General features: G+C 41.3%; 1 protein-coding gene across 7 annotated transcripts in view; it reads right to left on the reverse strand.

Moving 5' to 3' along the window:
* Positions 1 to 20: 20 nt before the first annotated feature.
* MAK (male germ cell associated kinase) overlaps positions 21 to 15088 on the reverse strand; it is a 57991-nt gene continuing 42923 nt past the window's right edge. For 4 of the 7 annotated variants that reach the window (XM_032341092.1, XM_032341093.1, XM_032341094.1 and 1 more), the window contains 3 exons: positions 10092 to 10223; positions 5816 to 5935; positions 21 to 1617 (listed from right to left, as the gene is read on the reverse strand). In XM_032341092.1, the coding sequence (XP_032196983.1) occupies positions 1463 to 1617; positions 5816 to 5935; positions 10092 to 10223 (407 nt within the window). In that variant the 3' untranslated portion in view covers positions 21 to 1462. Of the gene's footprint in view, positions 1618 to 5815; positions 5936 to 5962; positions 9551 to 10091; positions 10224 to 12488; positions 12624 to 15088 lie in introns of those variants that run through there. The other 3 variants (XM_032341098.1, XM_032341096.1, XM_032341097.1) reach the window with 3 other exon arrangements.

The following is a 15088-nucleotide window of genomic DNA, read 5'->3' on the forward strand; positions in this document are numbered from 1 at the left end:
TAAAGAAAACATACCAGTTAACCATAGTTATTTTAATATCTATTGAGAAGTATAAAAGCTTCCCAGTAACACAAAATAATTTTTTAGCTTTGAGACATTAATTAGAACTGTACAAATATATATAACCATTACCATCAACATAAATAACTCTTCAGATTATAACATTTTTCAACAAGGTAAGCTGCATCTTCTATACAAAAATACCATATTACTATCATTTTTTGATGTCTTTGGATAATGTCCACAAGATGATACCAATTACATTAGCATTTGTTACAAAGTCAGAAAATACATAAAAATAGCAGTTGATAACATTATTATTCTTTAAAAAGAATATACAGTACTAATGTCCAGTCCATAAAATGGCAGGTTTAAATAGAGTAGTCCCTAGTTCAAAATGTGTATTTTAAGTACCAGTTTAGAAATTAAAGGAAAAAAAAAATTGTACTAAGTGAAATCACTGCTATAGCAACTGAATGCATTTGCTCTTCAGAGTAAATGTCAAGGTCAGAGCCAGGTCAGTGATCTGCAGCAGCAACAGTTTGCTTTGGGGGACAGGCTGGCACACCTCATTTTTGTGTCTAGTAGGAACATGGAAGCAAAGTATTTTGAAAGTGAACTTTCAAATATATATGAATATATGAAATATATGAAAAAAACTTTAAAAGTATGGTGAACATATGTCATAGTTTCAAGAACTTTCTTGATGTGAAGATGAGAGAACCTTGACTTGGTTGATCCGGGAATCTTCAAGCCATTGGGTTTGATAGTCACCATGGATTCATGGGAGTTGTGTTGGTCAAAATCAAACAACAGACTCTCCACTAAAATTGGGTGACATAATTTTGAGATCTTTATTATTAAAGATAAATTTATTCCTAGGAAAGATATCCTGCTCAAGATGGAATTAACCATCGCTTCCATAATTTCGAAGTAGAAAAGCATATGATAAATGAGTGTCTTTTGCCATTGCCAAACTGGTAGGGTAGAGCCTTAGCCAGATAAGAACCATAACTGACAGCCCACAGAAGTCCACCTAATTGCTGTTAAAAAAACAAATCTTTGAGGCCAACTGATGAAATGTTAAATTAGTTTAGCAAATAACAGATGAAACACTCTAAACACTTTCTGAAGGCCTTTTTTTTAAAAAAAAAAAAAGATTCTTATCATACTTAGTAACTATTAATTTGTAGATCAAATACTTGATACTTTGGCAAATAGTTTATTCAATACTTTGTAAAGTCCTACCCGTATATCAGCACTGTGGGCAACCGATGCTAAGAATATGCATTTCATTTCTAGGAAAGAAAATAGGAGATGGTTTTTGCTCTTCAAAGTACCCACTACTGCGTATTTCTTCCAGAACTCAGTAGAAATAGACATGACATCTGTAGACATTTCCTAGGGTCAGGGGACTTGCAGGGCTCATTGGAGCAGTGCTGTGGGGCTTCACACGAGATTCCTACCGGTGGCCGCCATACTTGGCCACCCAATCTGTCCTTCCATGCACCGAGGGAACCGGCTGTGCACGGTTCACAATATTTAGATTCTTGGCCGTAGGATGGTAAGTAGGTCCTGAAAACTGCCCCCGACCAGGTTTTGTGTTCCAGGTATATTCTGGAAGAAATAAGAATTGGAAGTTGGAATTTTAATTCATTTCATTAACAAATTTAAAATCAAGCAATTTATCTTTTTTATTTTATGGGGGAATCCAGAGTTTATCTTTAAAAGATTAGTTCAGTGGTCTCTAAGATTTTTTTTAAATATTAAAACTAAAATTCTAGTATACTTTTATGTTGATACAGAATTCTTAGTAGCTTAAGAGCCAATATTTCTGGTTTACAGTTCTGATACTGCTGCTGCTTCTTTTCTGGGTTTACTCAAATGCCTTAACACATGTAGGTAGGCAACATCAACCAGGATGACCAAGAAATTCTGGGTTCAGGTTCAACAGGTAGTACCCACAGTGTCAGTGACTTTGTAAAGTCACACAGTGGTTACATCTGACTAATACTCAAATGTAATACCCACTACAGAAAATTTATTTGTAATTATGAATCCTATAAGTCTCTGGCTTCATGGAGCTACAGGGTTGGGATCCCATTGTAGATTCTTTTAAACATGAAACTGGGGTCTTTAGAGGCAAGAAACTTCATTTTTTTAATTGGGAAAATGATGGATGAAAACAATTCCTTTAAAAGGTGAGCCATTCCTAAGATCCCAAACCTTTGTGAAATTTTAATTTGTTAAATATTTGTTGTTACCTGAACAATTTACAAGCTAAACTTGCTTAAACATCTCAAATGACAAAGCAGTAAATCATTTTGTAGAGAACCTCAGTCCCTTCTCCAGGCCTTCCCTCACCCACTCTCACTTCCCATTTACAGCAGATTATCAGGTGTTCTCTCTCAAGAGGATGTTTGATCTGTCCATTTGAGATTTAAGTATCTTTTCACACTGTGTGGTGGCTGTCACACTTGGATTAAACTCCTAAGTGTCAATTTTGAAATGAGTCTAACCCTTTTGTATACCTAGCACTATACCATATTCACGTACATGGTTTCCCTGTTTTTGTTGTTGTTTAGTCTATACTTTCTCTAAACGTGGGGAGTGGAGGGAACATTATAGGAGCAGTATGGATCCATTGTCCCTCTGACCGCCGCTCAATGGGGAATAGCATTAAGTGAGGAACTGCCCAGGGAACAACCTGTCCTGTCCTCTCACTCTTACCAGGTTTAAAGTTCTCCAGGTTAAAGCCAACAGAAAGCTATCTAATGAAGCAGGGACAAAGTGTTTAGAAGAGCCAGTCAACCCTTAACTGTTAAGGAAAAACTGATTAAACCACTAACCAAGTTTTCCAGGAATGGCCCTTTACTTCTAACCCATGGGAGTGTAGAAAAGCGCCAGTGTGTTAAATTTGTGAACCCAAACCCGAGGTCTATAGGCCAAAATGGTACTGGGCATGGATGATAGCACTGGTGGGAGGGGAGGAGGGGAGGGAGACAGACCATAAGCCCTGGTGATTCAGAGAAACCCTTCGGCTAATAGAGTGAGGCCCTTGGGGTACAAAATGAGGGATCTGGGGAGTACCAGCTTTTTCTCCAGGTCATGACATAGCTACGTTAAATCCTAAATGAATTTGAAACGGTTTCCAGGCAGATATTTTAAAAACCTTCTTGGAAGAGGGGATTGTTTGCCAAGAAGGGTATAGTGTTGACATTTAGATTCCTACCTGAAAGATAATAGTTTTAGGATTCAAGCACCATTGCTGAAGAACTTAGGGCTTGACAAAGGATCCGACATCTCGAGGGAGGGCAAGAAATGCTTTTGTGTCATTGCCAGACCGGACCCCGCACACCCTGAGCATGGGGCAGACAAAGCCTCAAAGGTTTGCTGTGCATTTAAGAACCACATGTGTCCTATCAGGGGCATTTAACTTCTTGTAAAAATAAAGTGTGCTGAAGGAAAGATGTTCACCTGTAGTTAAGAATTTTTTTTTTTAAGATTTTATTTATTTATTTGACAGACAGAGATCACAAGTAGGCAGAGAGGCAGGCAGAGAGAGAGAGAGAGAGAGAGAGAGGGAAGCAGGCTTCCCGCGGAGCAGGGAGCCCGATGCGGGGCTCGATCCCAGGACCCTGAGATCATGACCCGAGCCGAAGGCAGCAGCCCAAACCACTGAGCCACCCAGGCGCCCCTGTAGTTAAGAATTTAATCAGTGCCACCACTGTGTCACTTTTAGCAAGAAACAGAACCTCTGTAAAACAGATCATGATAATAGTACTTTCTGTGGTCGAGTTAATGAATGTAGCGCACTTAGATCAGGGCCCTCCCCGCCCTTGTAAAGGGTGGCTGTCCAGGAAAGAAGCCCTCCTTAAAGTCCTTGTTACCATCAGAGCAAGGGGAGGAGGTGGCGTTAGGAAGTTTGGGATGAGAGATTTCATGGGAAAGCTGAAAGAAATTAATTTGCATTTTCTTCTCAAAACATGAGAGTGAGGACAAGGAGGAGCAGAGAGGGAGGCAGGCTACATGAGAAGGGGAAATAGTTGAGTGAAAAAGGTAATGACCTGGTTTTGTTTTCTTGTGGGAAACTGCCACCCAGATGGGAGTGCTGGAGGACTCATCTCTTACAGAACAGTGGTTTCCTAAGCATTTGCCTTGACCGCGAGAATGATTAATATTTACTTCTTTTTTATACTTATCTTCCTACCACCATCTGTAGGAAAATCTGATGAGCAGAGTAAATGAAGAGATAAAAAGTTATGAGAAAGCATTTACTAAAAAAATGTAGATAGGACTGTGCATGCTAATCTGACAGAAAACATGTAAAGGCCTTCAGTATCTTATAAAAATAGTCTTTTTAAAAAACATATTTTATTTATTTATTTGTCAGAATAAAGGAGAGAGAGAGAGAGCATACAAGCAGGCAGAGAGGTGGGCAGAGGCGGAGAGAGAAGCAGGTTCCCATGCAGGACTCGATCCCAGGACCCTGGGATCATGACTTGAGCCGAAGGCAGCGGTTTAACCTACTGAGCCACCCAGGCGTGCCTAAAAATAGTCTTAAAGACACCTACTTTCTCTTTGTAAGAGCAGGTACTCAGATAACAAAATAATTTGATACATTATGATTTTCTGCTTTTATTTTAAAAATTGCTATTAAGCCATGGCTGGTGACTTACCATAAGGTTGGCTTAAAATACCTGAGGCTTTGAGAAAAAAACAAAAACACAGCTGTATATCAAGTGTTCACTTACATATTTTGTTTCAGCAGAGGGATAAAAGGAAGCAATTCTTCACAGATAAGGTAACTGAGTACTATTTATTTCTAGTCTGTGTTAAAGGAGAGTAAATTATAGACGTCCAGTGCTTTTTACAGTTTTAGCTCCAACATTGTGACTTTTAAAGACTGGCAGCTTGGATCAGGAGTTCTAAGATAAGCCCCTGGCTAGGACACACCCCAAGATTACTTTTCAAGTGAACTTTGCTATACAACTTTGTATCTTACCAAACTTCTATCTGCCTTCACCTTTAGGCACTTTCATGAGGATCTCTATTTTAGATTAGAATAATTTCAAGAATGTTCACAGCCAGATCTAGTCAAGCTCAAGTACAGAATCATGACCCTGGTCTCTGGCCATACCAACCCTGAATGCACCCCATCTCGTCTGATCTTGGAAGCTAAGCAGGGTCGGGCCTGGTTAGTGCTTGGATGGGAGAATCACGACCCTGACGATCAAGGCCACACCCCTGAATGTGGCTGTCCTGCCACGCTACCGAGGAATCAGCCCTTCACCACTCACTGTTGCAAAGCCATCATTCGGTTCAGTACAGTGGAACTGCAGAGGAAATGGCACACGGACAGTGTCTCAGCATTGGTTACACTTCCCCTCTGGGCTAGGTGCCAGGTGGGAAGCTCTGAAGGATGCCATCTTCCATCTCGTTGGCTAGCACAGCATGTTCCTTGAAACTACCCAGACCCAGTTGCTGTCCCGGCCGCACCGTTGACCCGCTGTGTGGCCCTAGGTAAACTGCTTCATGTCAGTTTCCTCCTCTGTAGAAGGGCTCCCTCGTCCAGTCTTGTGAAGAGTAAATGGCATAATGTGTGCCTGGCAGAGGAGCCATTTAAGCAGAGGGAGCACTTAGGACAGACCCTCAGACCACAGCTTCAGAAGAAGAAAGGACATTTTGCCAAAACCGATTAGAACTGTGTTAATGAGACTAATTTAAAAGTCTTCACTTGGGGAAACTGATGATATAAACTTCGAAAGAGCTCCTTTCTGATCAGAAATCTCAAAAACTATAAAGTTGTTCTTACCTGAAGTTGTTGCACTGAGAGGTGCTAAATGTATCCTCTGGCCAGCTGAGCCCACTTCTTTTTTGAGAAAGGAAGGAATATATCCTGACTGATTGTAAGTAGCATAGCTTCCAAGATTTCCTGGTGACGCATCATAAAGTTTCATAGTCAGAAGGTGAATATTTTAAAGCACCAGAGAGTAACAAATACTACACCCCTCCCAATTCTGGATTCCGTTTTTCGAGTATTGACTCTATTTAAAGCGCTGCATAAAGGCTTTACAGATAATCCTGTTGCGTCCGTATAATGCCCCTTTACATGCCTATTTTATCCACACCTTGTGGCTCTTAGAACCTGCCTTAGTGATCACCATAAGTGACCAAGCTAGAATGTGAACCCAAGGCTGTCGCCCTGAACATTCCAGTTGTGGGGGTTTTTTTTTTGTTTTTTTTTTTTTGTTTGTTTGTTTGTTTTAAATGACTTCTTTCTTAACCTGAGTGTGTTTCCTGCCAGGAGGCCCCCGGCCTTCCTGTGCTCTCTGCTTTTCTTCATTCTGTAAAATCACTATAGTAACTGTACCTGTTCTCATAGGGTTGCTGTAGAGAGTGAATGAAATGTATGCAAAGCACTTAGCATAGAATCCGGTGTTCAGTAAATGTCAGCTGTCATCAGCCTCATCCTCATCACTGTTAGTGAATGATTGGCCTTGGGACAGTAGAGTGATGGGCTGAAGGGGGAAAAGCTAAAGGCAGAAGACAGGAGGTCAGCTCGAGCTGAAATGAGAGTCTGAACTAAGGGAGTCACAAAGGCAATGGAGAAGAGAACGAAGTGGGTGTACGGGGTAGGCGGGGTAGGGAAAGAGGACTACAAACCCCTCCGTTTGTATCTTAGGTGACTAGGAACAGCAACAGGTTTGTTGGAAAGACATGGTGCCTGTGGGATACCGGAGTTGTGGTTGAACGGGCCCGGAGACGGAATTAGCCAGGTATGGCGGTTATGGGGCTACGGCTTGGAGGAGCCAGCTCGGAGGGCTTGTGGGATGTGCAAAGGTCCAGAACAGAGGCCCAGGGAACACCAGCATTAAGAGACAGGAAAGAAGAGGACCCACAGAGGAGAGGAAGAGAGAGGGTGGTGGATGTTAGGAGGAGCAGGGTCTGAGCGTCCAGGAGCACACAGTGTGCGGAGAGAGAAGGAAGACCGGAGGAGGCCGAGATCTGACGGGATTAGCCCGGCTGTGGGATCTGGCCACTAGGATCATGTCAGGACCTGGCAGGAGCGGTTGCAGTGGCCTGAGTCCACGTGAGGACAGACCACAGTGAGCTGAGAAGCAAACTGGAAATAAGAGGAAAAGGAATACAATTTTCTTTCAAGGAGCCTCGCTATGCAGGAAAGGAGACACACTTGTCAGCAAGGAGGTGGACCAGGACTCTGACGGTGACGGTGAGCTATGACTGAAGCATCTCTTACAGCGCTACTGGTTCCCAGGTCTGGCCTCTGAACCTCTTGTCCCTGACGTCTGTCACAGCGCTCTGCACAGGAGGCCCTCAGTAAGTGTGTGCTCTGGACCCAACAATTGACAAGCAGCAGCGTCACCGCAGAAGTGAGACTTCAGATAGTGAACAAGTCAGTTTGTAGTTTTTAACACTACTGAATTCTGCATATGCACAATTTGCATATGCCTAATTTGACCTTTCTTTTAGTTCCCAGTACCCATTTCTGAATCACTAATCAGCCTTTTACATCAAAAGATTTTTGAAAGGCAGTTCACGGCAGGGATCCCATTCAGAACGCTGCTCCGGCTCTCTTCTACCTCCTCAGAGCAGACGCTACATGCTTACGGTGACAAAAATCCTAGGGATGGCTATACAGTAATACCCTGGTAAATATCATGTCCTTCATTTCCCACACAGGGAAACTGACTTAGGGAGCCTGACTGACTTGTCCACAATCACAAGGCTACTGAGTGACAGAATGGGGATGGAATATGTCAGATTCTAAAAGCCAAGTGCTGAGCAGGTAATGGGCTGTAGGGAGAAAGTTGCTAAGGAAAAATGAACAAAAAATTCATTGTTTTGGCTTATTAAGAAGTACTTTGTGAGCTTCAAAGTTTCAGGCTGAAGCCCATAATTGGCACTGTTCAAACCAGCAACAGGGACTCTCTAGGAAATCCACCATTTCTATTAACCTGGTTAACTTTTAAGCGATTGTTCGTGCGTAAGAAATGAGTTTCCGAACTTTAAAAAAGATTTTCCAGGAATACTGATTACAGATTAGAAAATATTCTTTTAATTCTTATTCTCAGTAGATTTGCTTCATTTATATAAAGTGTCATCATTAATTTAAGAAGATGAGCCTAGAGCTGTAAGAGCAAGTTAGTCTAGAATCCTGACTGTTGAAGAACGGTGTTCTTGATAGACATGGAACGCTTTTCTTTCTCCCGGCCCTGGTCTAACTTCTAAAAGCAGGTGACCTTGGTTGGCCTTCCTAGTGGCCTTGTATGACAGGATTCAGGGCAAATGTGGAAAAGAAAATTGGACAAGATATTCAAAGAACAAGTTGTACTCATCTACAATGCCCAGAAATTACCTTGTGGGTCCTCTAATTTTTCAGGAAAACTTTCATTGCATGATAGTTTTTCAATTGGTTTAATTATGCTTTCCTCTGATGAGAAGGCAAGTGGAAAGAAAGAATGAAGAAGAAGAATGTTTTAGGAAAAGCAGAGAAACAATGGTTAGATGATTAATGAAAAAAATCAGAAGGACATAAGAAACTGTTCTCACATGTGGTCACAGCTTTCCTTTGATGCCAGCCAATTTTGTATTCCCCCAAGACGCAAAGTTGTAGTGGGATCATTTAAACTCATTTGTACTTAACCAGCTGGTTCAGTGAATATTATTTTAAAATAGTGGAAAAGAATAAGTAAATTAGTCCTGCAGTGTCTGATACCTCAGCACTATTAAATAAATAAATTGAGTCCTCAGAGCATCTGGAAAACTTAAAATGTCCAGAGTGTGTTGTCACATCTCAGAACACTCCAGTAGACTACTCACTTGCCGCATCAGTGATCTCAGATATTTTTGGATCCAGTTCTCTATCTATATTAAGAACTCTACTTCTTCACACACTTTAAACTGTTATGTAAATTTTTCACTGTAAGATTGATAGTTTGTAAAGTTGTCATTTGTGGGATATTATAGACATTTCAAAATAAAACTATTACATCTCTAATTTAACTTTAAGCAATGGGAGTTAAATACCATGGTGATTTTATGCCTACCAATACTGACTTAAAAATACATAAATACATTCCTTTTAACTGTTGGAAATTTCACTTTAATCCCATTTCTCTCTAAAATTTTATTTTCATTCATGTCAGCTCCCAAATTTTATCCAAATATAGTTTTAGGCTTAAAAGTCTTTAAGTTGACCACTGAAAGTATGTGTCAGTTGAAACCTTAAAAAAAGTTTTTATAGCCATAAGTATGTTAAAATACTTTTTTTCTAGATTAGGTTCATTAATAATTACAACAATTCATTGCATATAATTAATAAAAAAGATGAATACTATAAATTTTGATTACTGAACTTTGAAAGGTATTGTCTTTTGGAGAAATTCATCTCACTGAGAAAGATGTCACCTTTTCAGGCTGTCCTTGTATCCACAAATGAGTATTGCTTATTGCTAAAATCAGGTTTTAGCACCAGTTCTGTTCCTTTTTCTCTTGTTCCTTTTTGGAGATGGAAGCACTGAGACACCTTGTTTAATGTAAACAGATAGTTGGGAATGAAAGGTGTTCTGTTACAGCTTTGTCACAACAGTCTTTGAACTCTATTCAGAGTTCTAGACCAAAAATCATACAGTGATTTGATAATGAGTTTTCATTATCTGTCAGCTGATAATTCAATTAGGCTAAGAACTGGAAGCCACTTGACTTAAACAGGATTTGTTCCCCAGCCATCAAAAGTTACTCACTTTCTCAACATTGACCCCAACATATGAAACTGTGTCTTTGGCTGGCACCCCAGAGATTTTTATTCTTTAGGGAAATAGGAAACATACCCTAGTAAACAGAATTTGTCTTTTCTTTTGTAAAGTCAGAGACAGAACCCATATGGAAGTTGAGATCTGGCAAATGATTGCCGTTAAATGATCTGTGCTGAAGTACCAGTTAGAAAGCTTTTGTGTACCCCCAAAATTATCTCCATTGAAAGAAGGCAGCTTGCAATGTAGTTAAAAGTAAAAATCTGCAGAAGGAAAACAACGTAAAATTATACTTTAAATGTATTTTTGCTTTACCTGCATTACTCCTTTTGAAAGCAAGTTCTGCCCCCACGTGTCCCAGTGACTTAGGAAATAACTGATTACTCCAAGTATATGGGTTTATATCCTTTCCACTGGCTACCAAGGACACATTCTTGGGATTTACACCTTAGAAGAGCAAAATAGTCATTTCAGAAGTAAGTGTGTGAGCATTAACTTGAAGGAAAAATATATAATACATTTCAGATGAAGACCAGAAATAACATGGAGAAGGAGAATGGAAATAAATTTATGTTGCAATGTAGCAGATAATTGCCTTAACCTGAAATACTTCCAATAACCTGGAATCCTCACAGTGTATTTTATAAACATAAGATGTTTTCTGTCATACAAGGAGGAATAGGTTAAACATTACCAAATATCTTACAAAAATGGAGATGGTAACATTTTCTTCAAAAAGATACTTTCTTGTCATTTACTTGTTTTCAGTATGGACTCTGGGCCAGACCCTGGAGGAACACTAAGTGTGGCCAGGAAAACAGACTTGTGACCAAGAACTCAGGGGAATTTAAAGTTTGGAAGCAGATATGTCAGCATCTATCTATGAGGCTTATTTGTATATGAGACCTAGTAAAATTTAAACAAAGTAGTTCTGATTTTCTGAAATCTGAGAAATGTGGAGTCAACTTTGGACTCTGATACTAGTGGTCAAAGGGTGGTGTTTCAACTTTTTAAGAGATTTGGAAGTTTCCTGAACTTGCTTTCTTTTTACTGACCATAAATTGGATGTAACATACAGGACGGTAAAGACCTCACACCATCGAAGCCTCTGGGTTGTATATGAGTGTTTTCTTCAGCTAATACAAGAAAAATCCTCACTGGGAACTACCAATAATGTAGGAAATTAGCAATTTTTTCCAGGTGAGACAATCTCTTGCTTTTCAGAGTGAACTCCTTAGCAAAGTTTCCCATTTATGAGGCATATAATAATATCCCTAGTTTTGAAGACAGAAAAAAACCAGGTTGCTTTGTACCTCAAGGTTACTGGTCACCAGTTCTCTAATGAAACACTCCACCAGGTAAATAATTTGCCTTTCTTATGGCATTTAGCTCTGTATGGATTTTGGTTTCTAATAAAACACTTACAAACTGAACTACAGTAGGCAATTACCTGACAATAAAGAAGATGCACTTTCTAAAGAAGATAGCAATACCTCATGAGAAAATCTTCACACACACACACACAAAAATCTTTCTTTTTTTTTTTTTTTTTTTTTTTTTTTTTTGCTTGCTTGCCCTGAAAGAAAGGGCAAGGTAGGGGGGACAAACTAAAAACCACCTTAAATGACCTGTTTTCATAAGTGTAGTTCAAAAAGAATGGGCTCTTGAGTACCTCAATTATTTTTTTTAATCAAGTTAGTCTTGTGATATCCCTAGTTTTTTTTTTTTAAGTAAATATATTCATTAGCAAAGAAAATTGCTTTATTTCTGTCTTTTTTAAGATTCCAGATTTCTTGGAAGTAGACACAATCTAGACTGTTAAGTCATTTACATCTTAGTTGACAAGCTTTTACTGGGCACCTTCTATATAGCAAACACTAGGATAGAGGTAGAAATGAACATACCATCATCCCTTGCCTCAGAGAAGATTAAATCAGTTAGCAAATATTTAGTGAGCACCTATCACATGCCGGGCAGTGTATATGGCACTGGACGAAAAGTGGTGAACACGGCACACTAGTTTCTACTCTTGTGGCTCTTATAATTTAATGGGAAGGGAGACATTAAAAGTTATAAATAGATAATTAGTGGTATAGAAATTGTTTAAAAGAATCTGGTGCTGAGGGGGGCACGTAAATAACAGAAGCAAGTTTCTTTAAAAGTTCTATCACTCTTTCTTTAAAAAATAGGATATTTTAAGGTGAACTGTGAATCTGATTGGGGGTCGGGAGAGGCCACGGTGTTGGCTGGGGGCCCGAGGTGGGGAAGCCCTGGGAGAGAGTCCGTGGACGAAGGAAGACCAGGGACTGGCACAAAATAAGGCTGGAGAGGGGAGTAGGGGTCAAGTCACATAGGGATGTGTGTGTCCTGTGAAGACATTTAAAACACGGTAGGAAAGGCAAGTGTAGAAATGACATGGGACTTTGAAGACAAGGCCAGGGGAGCAGGAAGGAGGAACAGAAGTAATAAAGGGACTCGAGAAGGAGCAGGGTTTCAAAAGTGCTGTGGAGGGAGCCGGTCTCCTGGCCAGCGTGGCTGCGTCCGCGCATGCGGGCTGGAGTCCTGGTGCTGGGAGCAGGACGGAGACCAGAAGGCACCTCCGAGAGATGCTTTGCGCTTGCATTGCGCACTCTACTGCAACTACCTTGCTATCGTTAAATACGTAAGGCTTACAGGGTGAGCTGTGCGATGACTGCAGTCCCATTGTAAGTAACAGAAAACAGAATCTCAAAGTCTTGCTCCAGTACACAGCCGGTCAGTAGCAGGTCAGTAACTATGACTCTTGCGTCTCTCTCCCTGAAGGCCAGTGTCACAGATCTGCCAATTCTTGTATAATGTCATGCTGCCCTGAAAGTATATGGTACATTTCTAGAGCTCCCATGATCCTAAAAAAGTTGATGCTTAATAAAACCTTTTATGTTTGGATTTATAATTATTTTTAAATTATATTTATATTATAATTATTTTTTATTATAATTATTTTTTTAATCCTGAAGATACTCAATTATAAAAATAACTTTGGATCACATATGTCAAGAATTACTTCTTATTGCAGTTTCTATCCTCTACAGTTGCTGGGTCATGATAGGTGCTCAATAAATGTTTGTCCAGGTAACTGAACTGAGCTCAGTTCTAGTTTCAAATCTCATCCAGCTCTAGAGGGGCATCCTCAAGACAAAAAAAGGCCAACAGGGGAATAGTAAAGCTCAAATGGAGATTTCATGCACTTCTAATTTCAAGTCTGTTTATTTAAAGTTTCGATTATAGCCATGCTTATGAGCCACAGTAATTTGTGAAACTGTTACATCTCTCTTTTAAGAAGGAAGTGATCTGACCAGTCTCAGATACCCAAAATATGTCCCAGAAAACCACTTTAGGGAGCAGAAATATGAAAACAGGGTACCTTGCATCCCTTTATCCTAACAAAAATTTACAGTTGCCTTTCCCACCACCAGAGGGCTCCCTTGTATAGATAAAAATACCAATTTGCTGAGTGATTTTTGGTTTTTTTTTTCCCCAAAAGGAAGAGTATCCCCCATGGATTTGTGTTCTGGGAACTTTGCTACATCCCTACTTTTGCAGTCAGATCAGAACTCCCTCACAGTGCCAACACCAACATTTACAAACCTCCAGGTATCTAGATAGAGATTACAAGAGAAGTGCCTTTGTTGCTTTCAAAAGTGCCCCCATGTTTTATGGTCTTAATTCCAACTCTTCTCCCCTTCCTAAGGACTTCAGTCCCTCAGGCATCCCCCTCCCCTCCGGCATGATTAATGCCTCCCTCTGTAAGCCATCATTCCTGTCCACATGTGATGAGCTCTAAAGACCCAGAATCCCCACCACTGATGTGCTCCCTGAGCCGGCTCCAGAAAGGCTCTGTTTCCTAAGATCTTCGCAGCAGAACATCTTCAAAGAGTAGTACGCCTGTTCAGTCACTACTTTCTCACTTCTCATCACTTTTCAACCCAGTCCAGCCTACTTCTCCCTCACCATTCCAGACTGAAACTGCACGCCCAGGGTCATCAGGGACCTCTCCATTGTCAAATTTGATTGGACGTTTCTTTCCCTTCTTAGAACCGCTCAGCAGTAAACTCTTTCAGGTAAACGCTCCCTTCTTGGCCTCTGGAAACCATCTGTGCCTGGTCTCCCCCATCATCTGCCTGGTTCTTTCCTATTTCTCAGCTCCGTCTCCTCTACCGCTACCATGGTTCCCATTCCCATTCTCTCTACAGGTGATCCTCGTCAGTCCATGGACTTAGTACTGTCTGGGAGTTGCTGCGGACTCCTACATCTGTTCTCCTTTGCCCAGGTCCCTCCTCCGCATTCCTGGTTCTTCCCTCCTTCCATCGGAGTGGCCTCTCCACACCGACATGTTTCACAAGCATCTCAAAAGCAACAGCCCACGCACAGGACTGTCTACCTCGTCCCCACCCACTCTTGTTCCTCCTCGGTCTCCCCCCATCTCAGAGCACGGCACCACCACCCAGCTCAGATTCAAGCTCCAAACTCCCTTTTCCCTTCTTTTCTACCAACATCCATCAGCAAGTCCACTTCCAAAATCCATCAAGAGGTCGTCATTATCTTTCCCTCTAAGTCATCACCAACAACAAGTCCCTGTAGGCCATTGTCATCTTTCCCCTGGAGGACCGCGGTAGCTTCCAGCTGGCCTCCCTGCCTTGCCCTGTTGCAATCCGTCCTTTATGCAGTCTTTCTAACACACGTATCGTGTGTCACTCACCTCCTGAGATTCCTTCAAAGGCCTCCATGGGACCTGGAACAAACCCCAAACTCCTTCCCCTGCCCTCAAGGTGCTGCCTCATCTGAACCCTGCGGCTCCCCCGCCCCCACTGCTCTCCCCTCAGCCCTTTAAGCTCCAGATAGGCAGCCTGTTGATCTACTCAAGCCAGCCTCCGTTCCCTCCACCTAAATCCCTTCTCTCAGCTCTCCGCGTGATCGCCTCCTCCTCCTCCTCCTGGCATCAAGTCAGAGGTGAAGGGATCGGGGAGTGCCCCCCACAGCCACACTCCAGGTCATCTCTCTGCTTCCACAACACTCATCACCACCTGATTTTGCCTTTTCTCTCTGCGCTAGAACGTAAGCTCCTAGAGAGCACGGACCTTGTGTGTCTTGTTCAGTGCTATACAGATATCTCAGTGCCTAGATCATTATGTTCCTGGCACATATTAAGAGCTGCATATATATTTCTGAGTAAATGAATAAAACAAAGAAATCAAGAGCATCCATGAATGAATGTGTGTGCTATCCATAGGTCTCACAATATCTTGCCCTTACATACACACGGAGACCTGCTG

Source organism: Mustela erminea, chromosome 4 (genome assembly GCF_009829155.1).
Source record: "Mustela erminea isolate mMusErm1 chromosome 4, mMusErm1.Pri, whole genome shotgun sequence".
Lineage (NCBI taxonomy): Eukaryota > Metazoa > Chordata > Mammalia > Carnivora > Mustelidae > Mustela > Mustela erminea.